Genomic DNA, 14,734 nt, shown 5'->3' on the forward strand with positions numbered 1-14,734 from the left:
TAAAAGAAGAACAAACTTGGGGAAAAGTTGAAATAAACGGTGATAAAACAATTGCGCTGCTGCACAATACGCAAATATAAGTAGTATATTGTAGCGCAATTACCAAATAATAATATGTTTTGCACAATTGTTGCATCAAACTGAAATTTGTATGTTTATGTTTTATCTAGTTGTTAAGTAAGTTATTAAAAATTAATCGTTTTCATGCGTTAAAATAGAATATATCTCACATCGAAGGTGATGTCTCCCACACATGTGCGCATACACACTCGCAGCTCTGATACAGCTTGACAATTTTATAGGGTTCTTCATGCTTCAGATCTAGTATACTCTTCATTTTGCGTTGTGGCTCTGTTCCTCTTACCCGCAAAAAATAAGAAAAAAGGATCTGTTCCACCTTTTTTGATGCTTAATGAATTTTATTTCAGCCACCGTTGCGTTGTGGCTCGCATCGAGGGGTGACGGTCATGCCCGGAGTCCTAGGGGAGGGCGCCGACTTCCTCGGCCTTCTCCCGGACAAGCTCCCACGTGTCTTGGACGTGCCGCATCTCCGTCATGGCTCCGCCCACGGCCATACGGATAACAAACTTGCCGTCCACCACGAAGTGCGTCATGAACGCCCGCCCGCTGGCGTTCATCGCCACGAGGAGCCTACGGTTCAAGCCATCAACGGCATCGCCGTCGCCCTCGTGCCCTGGACGGAGGCGGAAGGTCACGAGGGAGAACCTCGTCGGCGCTACCACCTCGAACCGCCCGTCGGCCTTCAGCTCCTGCTCGAACCACTTGGCCATCTCGACGTGCCGCCGTACGTACGCCCGCATGCCCGCCCCGCCGTAGCGGCGCAGGACCACCCACAGCTTCATGGCGCGGAATGGCCGCGACAGCGCGATCTGCCAGTCCTTGTAGTCGACCACGCCTGCGCCCGCACCTCCATCTGTGACGTTGCTGAGGTACTCTGGGTTGGTGGACAGCGCGGAGGTGAGCGCGGCCGGGCTTGCCACCCACAGGCAGCAGCAGTCCATGTTGGTGAGGAACCACTTGTGCGGGTTCATGCTCACCGAGTCCGCGAGCTCGGCGCCGTCGATGTGATGCTGGAACTCGGGGCAGATCAGGGCGCTGCCGGCGTACGCGGCGTCGACGTGCAGCCACATGCCGTGTCTCCGCGCCAGCTCGCCGAGGTCCCGCACCGGGTCGACCGCGCCGAGCCCGGTGGTGCCGACCGTGGCGCACAGGTACAGTGGCACGAGCCCGCTGGCCACGTCGGCCTCCACGGCGTCGCGGACGCTGTCCGAGGTGAGGCCGTAGCCCGACGACGCCGACGTTGGGATGACGCGGAAGTTGGACCGAGTGATCCCCACGATCCTCGCGCCCTTCTGGAACGTGCAGTGGCTCTGGTCCGAGGCGTAGACCACCAGCCTCAGGATGCCCTCGTGGCCGAGCCTGCTCAGCGCGCGATCGCGCGCGGCCGCGAGCGTGCACACCACGGCCTCGCAGGTGCTCCCGTGCAGCACGCCGCCGCCGCCGCCGGAGAAGAGGAAGCGGTCCGGGAGGCCCATCAGCTTGCCCATCCAGTCCACCACGGCGCTCTCGAGCTCGGTGGCGGCCGGCGAGGCGACCCGCATGAACGGCACAATGTTGAGCCCGGTGGAGAGCATCTCGCCGGCGAACCCGGCCGTGCTGGCGTTCATGGGGAAGTAGCCGAAGAACTTGGGGCTCTGCCAGTGGGTCAGTGCCGGGACGATGTGAGTGCGTACCTCCTCCAGTATCACGTCGATGGGCTCACCGTTCTCCGGCGGCGCGTCGGGTAGAAGCGCGCGGAGGCACCCTGGCAAGTCCTGGGGCTGGACCGGATACGTGTCGACGTCGCGGTAGTAGTCGGCGAGGAAGTTGATCACGGCGCGCGACTCCCCGGCGAAGGTCTCGGGGTCCAGCGAGGATAGCGCGTCAAATGGTGCTCCACCCGTCGCCATGGTATTGTAGTGTCTGCGCTTGCGGGTTCGCGTACACGTGAGAAGGACACGGGTTGCTACTTTGTGATGAGCTCGGGCTTTTGGCAGTTGTACGTTAATACTGTGCGCATCGTGTATATATAGTACTACTGCAGTACTCCCTCTGTCCTTGGAAGAGTATACTTTCAACTTTGTTGGAAAGCTAAACTCTTTTATGTTTGACCATATTTATTCAATAATACACCAACATTTATGTCATTAAATTAGTAGCATTAGATTCATGATAAAATATATTTTCATTATATACCTATTTGGTTTCACAAACATTGATATATTTTTATACAAACTTGGTCAAACTTTAAGATAATTTGACCCTCCAACTTTGTTAGAAGTACACTCTTTCAAGCACGGAGGGAGTAGTTGTTATCCGCCAAAAGGCCGTAAGTCTACCTGCAATGAAAGTAACATAGGCAATAACATCACACATATCTAGATTAGTTGCCAGGCTGATCTGTTAGTTGTAAGATTTCTATTGTATAGGTATCCTATTCATTGAGCACGGATCTAGTTAACAACAACCAGATCATAGCCATTGTGATCTGTTCGGCTGCTCTGCCTAACACCGCGGGCGGAGCTACATGTGTTTTTGGGTGTACAAATATACATCCGTTATTTTTGCCAAGACGTTGACAATTCATGTATAACTATATGCACAAAATAAATTATAAACTCTAGTTAATTTGTGATTTTTAGGGAAATATGTACACCCATTGTCTGGTGGCTGGCTGGCTCTGCCACTGTCTAACACCCACGCGTCCTGATGTATCCATCGAACGCTTCACCTATTTTCATACCGTTTAACGGCGAGTAATTACTTACCAAAGTAAAATGAGTTGCGTACCTATCATCTTTTTAAATTTGCCTCTTTCAAAAGTTTGAAATTTACTTGAAAATGTAACGTCCATAGGCATATAACATGCATGTACACCTGCATAATTTAGTGAAAAAAATGCACATAGCCAAGAAAATGCACCTCTGGATACCATACTACTATACGACTCACCGCCATATCAATTTGGTTTGTTAGTATACCCTATATACGATACATGTGATCATACTTTTTTGCGCCAAATCTTACAAGTTGACATAGAATATTGATACACGTGAATTTGTTTCGGAATACTTTCCTCAAATTTTATTTCCATTTTGAGAGACACTGCCTTACAATGAAAAATAATACGTAATTCACTTCAATGTGACATACATAATTTCAAATCTAGGGTTTTGATCACTAGTAGACTAGGAGTACAGCCACCCTAGACGTGACAACTTGGATCTACACCCTATATATATAGTTGACAGCGGACACATGTGCGGGAAATGCACTTGTGCCGACACGCCATTAGGAGGGTGATAATCTAGTTGTACTAGTACTGCTATAACTTCACGAACACAGGTGATGCATTTCCTCGTGGCTTAGTTGTCAATGTCAGCAATAAATTTCATAAATCACTCTGATTCACGATTGGCGTTGCCTTTAATTGGTTGCCGTTTAGATACACGTATCACGAAAGCAGCATGCATGCACGCCCATTATGAGGCAAATGGAGAAGCAGATATCTTATGGTACAAAAAAGCTATACTATCTCATAGTAGAGTATCTGACTGGAGCCTACATGTCCTACTTGGTATAATTAGGCTGTGGTACCAATGATATTGCTGATTTTATGAACCGGGAAGCTATGGAGGTGCAAAGAGCTACTCTCTTCGTAGGGAGTTTTCCATATCGCACTAGGAAATTCCACAGCAAATTCACATGCTTGCTTCCTTTCAGACACACAGAGAGAGGGGACACTGCCACATGGATGAATAAATACTACTCACTCCTTCTAGGTGTGTAAGTCATCTTACGAAAACCAAATAATCCCAAAACACTTAGGCACGGTGCATTAACTTATATCTCGTTTCTTGTTTCTTGACATATCAACCAATAAGAGATGTGGGGTGTGCATGTTTTTAATAACTTAACACTACCAAACACTACATGCAGTGGTTAATTCATTGCATGCAATGCTATTAATTAACAAATAAACATTAAGTTCTCTTGTTTTCTCCTCCTTTTTGGTCACGGTGCACAATTTAAGATGACTTATTCACCTAGATGGAGGGAGTAGTACATGTTAATTCCTTAGAGGGAATGAGTTGTTTAGGAGTATTATGTGTAGCATATACTATAATTGTTTTTTTTAAGATCCAGGGTCACCGACTTCATTGATTTAGGAGAAAGCAGCGGGAAAAAACATAGTTGATCAAGTGATCATGGTTTACAAGAGCCGAGATGATCAAACAAGGAAAACTAAAAAGGAAAAAATAAACCTATGGAGTTTTATCTCACTGCATCTTCCCCGAACGGGGGTCAAGGCATCACGCTCCTGCTAGCCGCCAGAGCTCTAGCGTGCCCCTGATGGCTCGCTGAACGTCTTCTGTCTGTGGCATTTTTCCTCTGAAGACACACGCGTTCCTCTCTTTCCAAAGTTCCCAGGTAATCAGCAGCAACATCGACCTGAAACCCTTTCTGCAACTTTGTGGCGTCAGGGCGGTTAGCCGTTCCCAGTGCCTGAGAGAACTGTGACTCGTTTCCCGCTTCTCTTGCAGTGCTGCACAGCCAGACCTTGAAGACACCGTCTGCCAGATTGATCAAGCGAAAGGGCAGTCCCAGAAAAGGTGTGTCGAGCTCTCCAAATTTCTGTTGCAGTAGACGCAGAAATACCCATTAGGCCATCCTCGGAGTTGTAGACAATCGTTGCGCCATAGCCTGTCCTGGTGGAGAAGCCAGGCGAAAATCTTCATTGTGCCCGGCGCCCAAGCCTTCTAGCATGCTGCTTTGATTCCCGAAGAAGGAACTCCATTAATTTGGACGTTGTATGCAGCTCTGGCCGAGTAAGAACCTCCTCCTCCTCCTGCCACCCAGGTGATCTTGTCCTCTTCAGTGGAAAGGACAGTGCCTGCACCCTGAATTTTCCTCCACATTTGCAAGAACTCGAGAACAATTTCTTCTGTGTTTCCATGCCGTAGGTCGCCCACCCATTTGTCATCTGTCAAAGCGTCTTCTACCGTCCTATTCTTCCTTATTGAGTGCTGAAACAAGGTTGGGAACTCGTGGTGCAGCATGGTAGGCCTGATCCAATTGCATGTCCAGAAAAGCGCAGTTTTTTCGTTGCCCAATTGCACTGAGGTAGCAGATGCAAACAGCTCACGGTCTTCATTATCACATGGGGCTGGGAAGTTCATCCATGGCCGCTGCAGCTGCTGTCAAGCAAGCCACAACCATCTCAACCGAAGAGCTGTACTGAACCGTTGGAGGTCCAGCAAGACGAGCCCCCCCTTGGCCACCGGGAGGCAAACTTTTCCCCAGGCTACCTTGCATTTGGCGCCAGTTATGTTTTCATCTTGTGCCCATAGGAATTGCCTCCGAGCTTTGTCCACCTCTTTGAGAATTTTCTTTGGCACTTTGAGGACTGTCATAGCAAAAACCGGCAGTGCTGTCAAGACTGCACGCACCAGCACCCGCCTACCGGCCATGTTCATCAATTTTCCTTTCCATCCAGCGAGCCTTGAGCGGATCCGGTCGATTATGAATTGGAAATGCACCAGTCTCAGCTTCCTTGGAGAGATTGGCAGCCCTAGATATGTAGTTGGGAAGGTGGACTGCAGACCCCCAAAGTTTTGCAGAACCTCTGTTAACTGAACATCACCACAGTTTATTGGGATGACTGAAGATTTTGCCTGGTTCAGTTTTAGCCCTGTGGCCTCCCCCAAATCTGTTTAGTAGATAGAGCAGCGTGTCCACTTCCTCCTTCACAGGGTTTGCAAAAATGATGGCATCATCAGCGTATAAGCTTATCCCCATGCTGATGCCATAGCCCGGCAGGTCAGCGATCATTTCTTCCGCTGCAGCAGCCTCCAGGAGGCGGTGAAGAGGGTCGATTGCAATGATGAAAAGCAGGGGAGAAAGCGGATCGCCCTGCCTGAATCCGCAACCATGGGATATGGTTGGGCCCTACGTTCCGTTTAGCATGCAAGAGGAGGAGGCATACGAGAGGAGCAACGCGATCCAATTTCTCCATCTTGGCGGGAAACCCATTCTCTGCATGAGCTCGAGCAAATATTCCCAGGACACTGAATCGAAGGCTTTTGCTATGTCTAGCTTGAAGAATAGCGCCTTCTTCTTTGTTCTGTGCAACATCTTAACACAGCTCTGCACATAATGATAGCTATCGTGGATGCATTTGCCTTTTTAGAAAGCAGTCTGCGTCGGTGAAATGATTGCACTAAGAGCCCATGCCAGCCTTGCAGAGAGGACTTTTGAGATGAGCTTTGCAACCGAGTGTATCAGGATGATCGGTCAGTAGTGGTTGACCTCAGAAGCTCCATTCTCTTTTGGCAGCAGCGTGATCAGGGCAGTGTTGATCTCTGCAAAGTTTTGCCCCGCTAGCTGATGAAACTTGTGAAACACAGCCATGATATTGTCCTGGATGATGTGCCAACAAGAACGATAGAATTGGCCTGTGAAATCGTCAGTTCCGGGTGCATTATCCGCTGGGGAAGAAATGATAGCAGCCCAAACCTCGGCCATGGAGAATGACGAGTCTAGGTCTTGCGGGTCTATCATGGGGATGACCAGCTTGTCCCAGTTGAGAGTGGTTTCTCGATCTCCTTGCTTGCCCAGAAATCTGGTGAAGTGATCATGAAGGATCCTCTCCTTCCTGCATGATCGAAAACCTCCGAGCCGCCCTCTCTGAGAGAATGTATGAAATTTTTCTTCCTTCTAGCTCTCATTTTTGCATGGAAAAGCTTAGTGTTCACGTCCCCCGTGCGTAGCCAGGTGATCCTGGAAGCTTGCTTTCGCCTTGCCCACTCAATGGCTACCAGCCCAAGCACCTTTACCTTGAGCTGTTTTCTCAGTTGAAATTCTGCTACCGTGAGCCTTCTGTTTTCTTGCGCCACATCGAGCAAACGGATGACTTCATTTGCAATATGCAGTTGCATTTTTGCTTTACCAAAAGTGGCCTTGCTCCAGATCTTCAAGTCTGCCGCAGTACGCTCAAGCTTCCTCTTGATTCTAACAAAGGGGTAGGCATGCGACACCGGTCTTTGCCAGACACGAAGAACTGATTCCGTGAAGTGCGGAAACTTAGGCCAGAAATTTTCAAATCTAAACCTAGCTCTTTGTCCTGGCATATCCGCAGCAGCAAGCACCAGCGGGCAGTGGTCAGATAAGGACGTTGAGGCAGCAACCAACAAATGCTCATGGTGCAACTCTTCCTAGAGCACGTTGCAGAATATTTTGTCGATGCACAAAGAGTAGGATTTTCTGTTTCATTGCTCCATGTGAAACGTCGATTTTTGCACTTGATCTCCTTGAGCCAAGCCAGGTCTATGGCTCTATGAAATTTTCCAATCATTCTCATGTTTATGTATGAATTGTTATTATGTCTTGCTTGATAGATCATGTTGAAGTCGCCATTGATCATCCATGGTTCATCAATAGATGGGGCGGCAGCAGCGATCTCTGCTAAGAAATTCTCTTTCTGCGCATCAACATACGGACCATAGACTATGGTCATCCAAAAGTGCAGCCCGGAGTTCAGCTCGTGCACCCTAGCAGTGATGGAGAAGCTACCTAAGTAGTGAGAAACTACGTCGACTACATCTTTATCCCAGAAGATCGCCTCACCACCTCTAGTCCCGATCGCCGGCAACACCACACACCCCTGCATTCTACTACCTCCTATTTCCGTAGCTACCGTTGTCATCCAAGTTTCAATTTTGGTTTCCTGTAGGCAGAGCACCACTACTCTATGAGAAAAAACTACGTTGCTGATGACCGTGCGCTTTGCCGGGCAGTTTAAACCTCTAACATTCCAGGACATGAACACTAAATTGCCGTCATTCATCAATGAAACTAAATTTGCTCCGCCAACTAAAGATTCTACTAGCACCGTACAAGAACACCTTACAACATATTGATGACCCACAAGTGTAGGGGATCTATCTAGCCTTTTCGATAAGTAAGAGTGTCGAACCCAACAAGGAGCAGAAGGAAATGATAAGCGGTTTTCAGCAAGGTATTCTCTGCAAGCACTGAAATTATCGGTAACAGATAGTTTTGTGATAAAATAATTTGTAACGAGTAACAAGTAATAAAAGTAAATAAGGTGGAGCAAGATGGCCCAATCCTTTTTGTAGCAAAGGACAAACCTGGACAAACTTCTAATATAAAGTAAAGCGCTCCCGAGGACACATGAGAATTATCCTCAAGCTAGTTTTCATCACGTTCATATGATTCGCGTTCGGTACTTCGATAATTTGATATGTGGGTGGACCGGTGCTTGGGTACTGCCCTTACTTGGACAAGCATCCCACTTATGATTAACCCCTATTGCAAGCATCCACAACTACAACAGAAGTATTAAGGTAAACCTAACCATAGCATGAAACATATGGATCCAAATCAGCCCCTTACGAAGCAACGCATAAACTAGGGTTTAATCTTCTGTCACTCTAGCAACCCATCATCTACTTATTACTTCCCAATGCCTCCCTCTAGGCCCAAACAATGGTGAAGTGTCATGTAGTCGATGTTCACACAACACCACTAGAGGGATGACAACATACATCTCATCAAAATATCGAACGAATACCAAATTCACATGACTACTTATAGCAAGACTTCTCCCATGTCCTCAGGAACAAACATTACTACTCACAAAGCATATTCATGTTCATAATAAAAGGGGTATTAATATGCATAATGGATCTAAACATATGATCTTCCACCAAGTAAACCAACTAGCATCAACTACAAGGAGTAATCAACACTACTAGCAACCCACAGGTACCAATCTGAGGTTTGGATACAAATATTGGATACAAGAGATGAACTAGGGTTTGAGATGAGATGGTGTTGGTGAAGATGTTGATGGAGATTGAACCCCTCCCGATGAGAGGATCGCTGATGATGACGATGGTGATGATTTCCCCCTCCCGAAGGGAAGTTTCCCTGGCAGAACAGTGATACATCCATTTTGCATAATGCTTTTATATCGATATTTATTGCATTATGGGATGTTATTACAAATTATGTCACAATACTCATGCATTTTTCTCTCTTATTTTACATGGTTTACATGAAGAGAGGGAATGCCGGCAGCTGGAATTCTGGGCTGGAAAAAGGAGCAAATATTAGAGACCTACTCTGCACATCTCCAAAAGTCCTGAAACTCCACGGGAGTTATTTTCAGAATATATATAAAATCCTGAGCGAAGAAAGCACCAGAGGGGGGCCACCCACCATCCACGAGGGTGGGAGGCGCGCCCTACCCCCCTAGGCGCGCCCCCTGCCTCGTGGGCCCCCTGGTGGCCTCTGATGCCCTCTCTGGCTATATGGAGTCTTTCATCGAGAAAAAAATCATAAGCAAGCTCACGGGAAGAAACTCCGCCGCCACGAGGCGGAACCAATCTAGGGCTCCGGCAGAGCTATTCTGTCGGGGAAACTTCCCTCCGGGAGGGGGAAATCATCACCATCGTCATCACCAATGATCCTCTCATCGGGAGGGGGTCAATCTCCATAAACATCTTCACCAGCACCATCTCATCTCAAACCCTAGTTCATCTCTTGTATCCAAACCTCAGATTGGTACCTGTGGGTTGCTAGTAGTGTTGATTACTCCTTGTAGTTGATGCTAGTTTGTTTACTTGGTGGAAGATCATATGTTCAGATCCATTATGCATATTAATACCCCTCTGATTATGAACATGAATATGCTTTATGAGTAGTTATGTTTGTTCCTGAGGACATGGGAGAAGTCTTGCTATAAGCAGTCATGTGAATTTGGTATTCGTTCGATATTTTGATGAGATGTATGTTGTCATCCCTCTAGTGGTGTCATGTGAACGTAGACTACATGACACTTCACCATTGTTTGGACCTAGAGGGAGGCATTGGGAAGTAATAAGTAGATGATGGTTGCTAGAGTGACAAAAGCTTAAACCCTAGTTTATGCGTTGCTCCATAAGGGGCTGATTTGGATCCATGTGTTTCATGCTATGGTCAGGTTTACCTTAATACTTCTGTTGTAGTTGTGGATGCTTGCAATGGGGGTTAATAATAAGTGGGATGCTTGTCCAAGTAAGGACAGTACCAAGCACCCGTCCACCCACATATCAAATTATCAAAGTACCGAACGCGAATCATATGAACGTGATGAAAACTAGCTTGACGATAATTCCCATGTATCCTCGGGAGCGCTTTCCTTTATATAAGAGTTTGTCCAGACTTGTCCTTTGCTACAAAAAGGATTGGGCCATCTTGCTGCACCTTATTTACTTTTATTACTTGCTACTCGTTACAAATTACCTTATCACAAAACTATTTATTATCAATAATTTCAGTGCTTGCAGAGAATTCCTTACTGAAAACTGCTTATCATTTCCTTCTACTCCTTGTTGGGTTCGACACTCTTAATTATCGAAAAGGCTACGATAGATCCCCTACACTTGTTGGTTATCAAGACTCTTTTCTGGCGCCATTGTCGGGGAGTGAAGCGCCTTTGGTAGGTGAAATTTGGTAAGGAAAAATTTATATAGTGTGCTGAAATTTACTGTCACTTGTTACTATGGAACATAATCCTTTGAGGGGCTTGTTCGGGGTATCTTCACCCCGACCAGTAGAGCAAAGAGTTGCTCCTTAACCTACTGAACCTATTGAAAATGTTTACTTCGAAATTCCTTCGGGTATGATAGAGAAACTGCTAGCTAATCCTTTTGTAGGAGATGGAACATTGCATCCCGATTTACACTTAATCTATGTGGATGAAGTTTGTGGATTATTTAAGCTTGCAGGTATGCCCGATGATGTTATCAAGAAGAAGGTCTTCCCTTTATCTTTGAAGGGAGAGGCATTGACATGGTATAGGCTATGTGATGATATGGGATCATGGAACTACAAACGATTGAAATTGGAATTTCATCAGAAGTTTTATCCTATGCATCTTGTTCATCGTGATCGTAATTATATATATATATATATAATATTTGGCCTCGCCAAGGAGAAAGCATCGCTCAAACTTGGGGGAGGCTTAAGTCAATGTTATATCCATGCCCCAATCATGAGCTCTCAAGAGAAATGATTATTCAAAAAATTTATGCTCGGCTTTCTCTCAATAATCGCTCCATGCTCGATACTTCTTGTACTAGATCTTTTATGATGAAGACTATTTAATTCAAATGGGATTTATTGGAAAGAATTAAACGCAACTCTGAAGATTGGGACCTCGAGAAGGTAAGGAGTCAGGTATAACACCTAAGTTTGATTGTGTTAAATCTTTTATGGATACCGATGCTTTCCGTGAATTTAGCACTAAATATGGACTTGACTCTGAGATAGTAGCTTCTTTCTGTGAATCCTTTTCTACTCATGTTGATCTCCCTAAGGAGAAGTGGTTTAAATATAATCCTCCCATTGAAGTAAAAGTAGTTGCACCTATTAAAGTTGAAGAAAAGACTATCACTTATAATGATCCTGTTGTTCCTACTGCTTATATTAAGAAACCACCTTTCCCTGTTAGAATAAAGGATCATGCTAAAACTTCAACTGTGGTTAACAAAAGTAATATTAAGACACACAAACCCCCTGAGCAAGTTAAAGTTGAACCTAGTATTGCTATGGTTAAAGATCTCTTGGCCAATAATATTGATGGGCATGTTATTTACTTCTGCAATGAAGCTGCTAGATTGCTAGACCTGATGCTAAAAATAAACATAGACCTGTTGTAGGCATGCATGTTATTTCTGTTAAAATAGGAGATCATTGTTATCATGGCTTATGTGATATGGGTGCTAGTGCAAGTGCAATACCTCATTCCTTATACAAAGAAATTATGCATGATATTGCACCTGCTGAGATAGAAGACATCGATGTTACCATTAAACTTGCCAAGAGCGATACTATTTCATCGGTTGGGATTGTTAGAGATGTTGAAGTCTTGTGTGGGAAAGTTAAATACCCTGCTGATTTTCTTGTTCTCGTTTCCCCACAAGATGACTTTTGTCCCATTATATTTGGTAGACCCTTCTTGAATACTGTTAATGCTAAAATATACTGCAATAAGGATATTGTTTCTGTTGGTTTAGGGGATATGTCTCATGAGTTTAATTTTGCTAAATTTCGTAGACAACCCCATGACAAAGAATTGCCTAGTAAAGATGAAATTATTGGTCTTGCTTCTATTGTCGTGCCTCTAGTGATCCTTTAGAACAATATTTGCTAGACCATGAAAATGATAGGTATATGAATGAAAGAAGGGAAATAGATGAAGTATTGTTTAAACAGGGACTTATTTTGAAACACAACTTGCATGTTGAAATCCTAGGGGATCCCCCTCCACCCAAGGGTGATCCCGTGTTTGAGCTTAAACCATTTCCTGATACTCTTAAATATGCTTATCTTGATGAAAAGAAGATATATCCTGTTATTATTAGTGCTAACCTTTCAGAGCATGAAGAAGAGAAATTATTGAAAACTCTGAAGAAGCACAGTGCTGCTATTGGATATACTCTTGATGATCTTAAGGGCATTAGTCCCACTCTGTGTCAACATAAAATAAATTTGGAGAAAGACGCCAAACCAGTTATTGATCACCAACGACGGCTAAATCCTAAGATGAAAGAAGTGGTAAGAAAAGAAATATTAAAGCTCCTTGAAGCAGGTATAATTTATCCCGTTGCTGATAGACAGTGGGTAAGCCCTATCCATTGTGTCCCTAAGAAGGGAGGTATTACTGTCATTCCTAATGATAAAGTTGAATTGATTCCATAAAGATTTATTACAGGTTATAGGATGGTGATTGTGTAGAAGCATTTGAAATATTTAAGAAAGCCTTGATTTCTGCACGTATTGTTCAGCCACCTAATTGGAATTTACTATTTGAAATCATGTGTGATTCTTGTGACTATGTTGTAGGTGTTGTTCTAGGACAAAGAGTTGATAAAAAAATTAAATGTTATTCAATATGCTAGTAAGACTCTAGAGAATGCCTAGAGAAATTATGCTACTACTGAAAAGGAATTCTTAGCAGTTGTATTTGCTTGTGATAAGTTCAGACCTTATATTGTTGATTCTAAAGTAACTATTCACATTGATCATGCTGCTATTAAATATCTTATGGAAAAGAAAGGTGCTAAACCTAGACTTATTAGATGGGTTCTCCTGCTACAAGAATTTGATTTGCATATTATTGATAGAAAGGGAGCTGAGAACCCCGTTGCAGACAACTTGTCTAGGTTAGAGAATGCTCTTGATGACCCACTACCTATTGATGATAGCTTTCCTGATGAACAATTAAATGTCATAAATGCTTACTGCTCCATGGTATGCTGATTATGCTAATTACATTGTTGCTAAATTTATACCACCTAGTTTCACATACCAGCAAAAGAAAAAGTTTGTCTATGATTTAAGACATTACTTTTGGGATGACCCACACCTTTATAAAGAAGGAGTAGATGGTGTTATTAGACGTTGTATACCTGAGCATCAACATGAATGGATCCTATGCAAGTGTCACAATGAAGCTTATGGAGGACACCATGTTGGAGATAGAACTGCACATAAGGTATTGCAATCTGGTTTTTATTGGCCTACTCTCTTCAAGGATGCCCGTAAGTTTGTCTTATCTTGTGATGAATGTCAAAGAATTGGTAATATTAGTAGACAATGCCTATGAATTATTCACTCGTTATTGAACCATTTGATTTTGGGGGCTTCGATTATATGGGACCGTTCCCTTCCTCTAATGCGTATACACATATTTTAGTTGCTGTTGATTACGTTACTAAGTGGGTAGAAGCTATCCCAACTAGTAGTGATGATCATAACACCTCTATTAAGATGCTTAAAGAAGTTATTTTTCCGAGGTTTGGAGTCCCTAGATATTTAATGACTGATGGTGGTTCACATTTTATTCATGGTGCCTTTCATAAAATGCTTGCCAAGTATGATGTTAATCATAGAATTGCATCTCCATATCACCCGTAGTCTAGTGGTCAAGTAGAATTGAGTAACAGAGAGCTCAAATTAATTTCGCAAAAGACTGTTAATAGATCTAGAAAGAATTGGTCCAAGAAACTTGATGATGCATTATGGGCTTATAGAACTACATATAAAGATCCTATGGGTATGTCTCCGTATAAAATGGTTTATGGAAAAGCATGTCACTTACCTCTTGAATTAGAACATAAGGCATATTGGGCTATTAAAGAGCTCAATTATGATTTCAAACTTGCCGGTGAGAAGAGGTTATTTGACATTAGCTCACTTGATGAATGGAGAACCCAGGACTATGAGAATGCCAAACTGTTTAAAAAAAGTTAAAAGATGGCATGATAAAAGGATACAAAAATGTGAGTTCAATGTAGGCGACTATGTATTGTTATACAACTCTCGTTTAAGATTTTTTTGCAGGCAAAGTTCTCTCTAAATGGGAAGGTCCTTACGTCATCGAGGAGGTCTCCGTTCCAGTGCCAAAAAAATCAACAACTTCGAAGGCACAAATCTGAGGGTGGTGAATGGTCAAAGAATCAAACATTATATCTCAGGTAATCCCATAAATGTTGAAACTAATATCATTGAAACCGTAACCCCGGAGGAATACATAAGAGACACTTTCCAGAATGTTTGAGACTCCGAAAAGGAATAGGTACGTGGTACGGTAAGTAAACCGACT

At 44.1% G+C, this 14,734-nt stretch overlaps 1 protein-coding gene across 1 annotated transcript; it reads right to left on the bottom strand.

The window, feature by feature from the left end:
* Positions 1 to 222: 222 nt before the first annotated feature.
* Positions 223 to 2,045, bottom strand: LOC119272440 (tyrosine decarboxylase 1-like). Its single transcript, XM_037553929.1, has one exon. The coding sequence runs from the start codon at positions 1,968 to 1,970 to the stop codon at positions 480 to 482; it is 1,491 nt and encodes a 496-aa protein (XP_037409826.1). The 5' UTR covers positions 1,971 to 2,045; the 3' UTR covers positions 223 to 479.
* Positions 2,046 to 14,734: the final 12,689 nt, after the last annotated feature.

The sequence above is a fragment of the Triticum dicoccoides genome, chromosome 3A (genome assembly GCF_002162155.2).
Source record: "Triticum dicoccoides isolate Atlit2015 ecotype Zavitan chromosome 3A, WEW_v2.0, whole genome shotgun sequence".
Classification (NCBI taxonomy): domain Eukaryota; kingdom Viridiplantae; phylum Streptophyta; class Magnoliopsida; order Poales; family Poaceae; genus Triticum; species Triticum dicoccoides.

Excerpts from the sequence above, each read along its gene's own strand:
- LOC119272440 (XM_037553929.1), bottom strand. The coding sequence starts at position 1,970 with ATGGCGACGGGTGGAGCACCATTTGACGCGCTATCCTCGCTGGACCCC.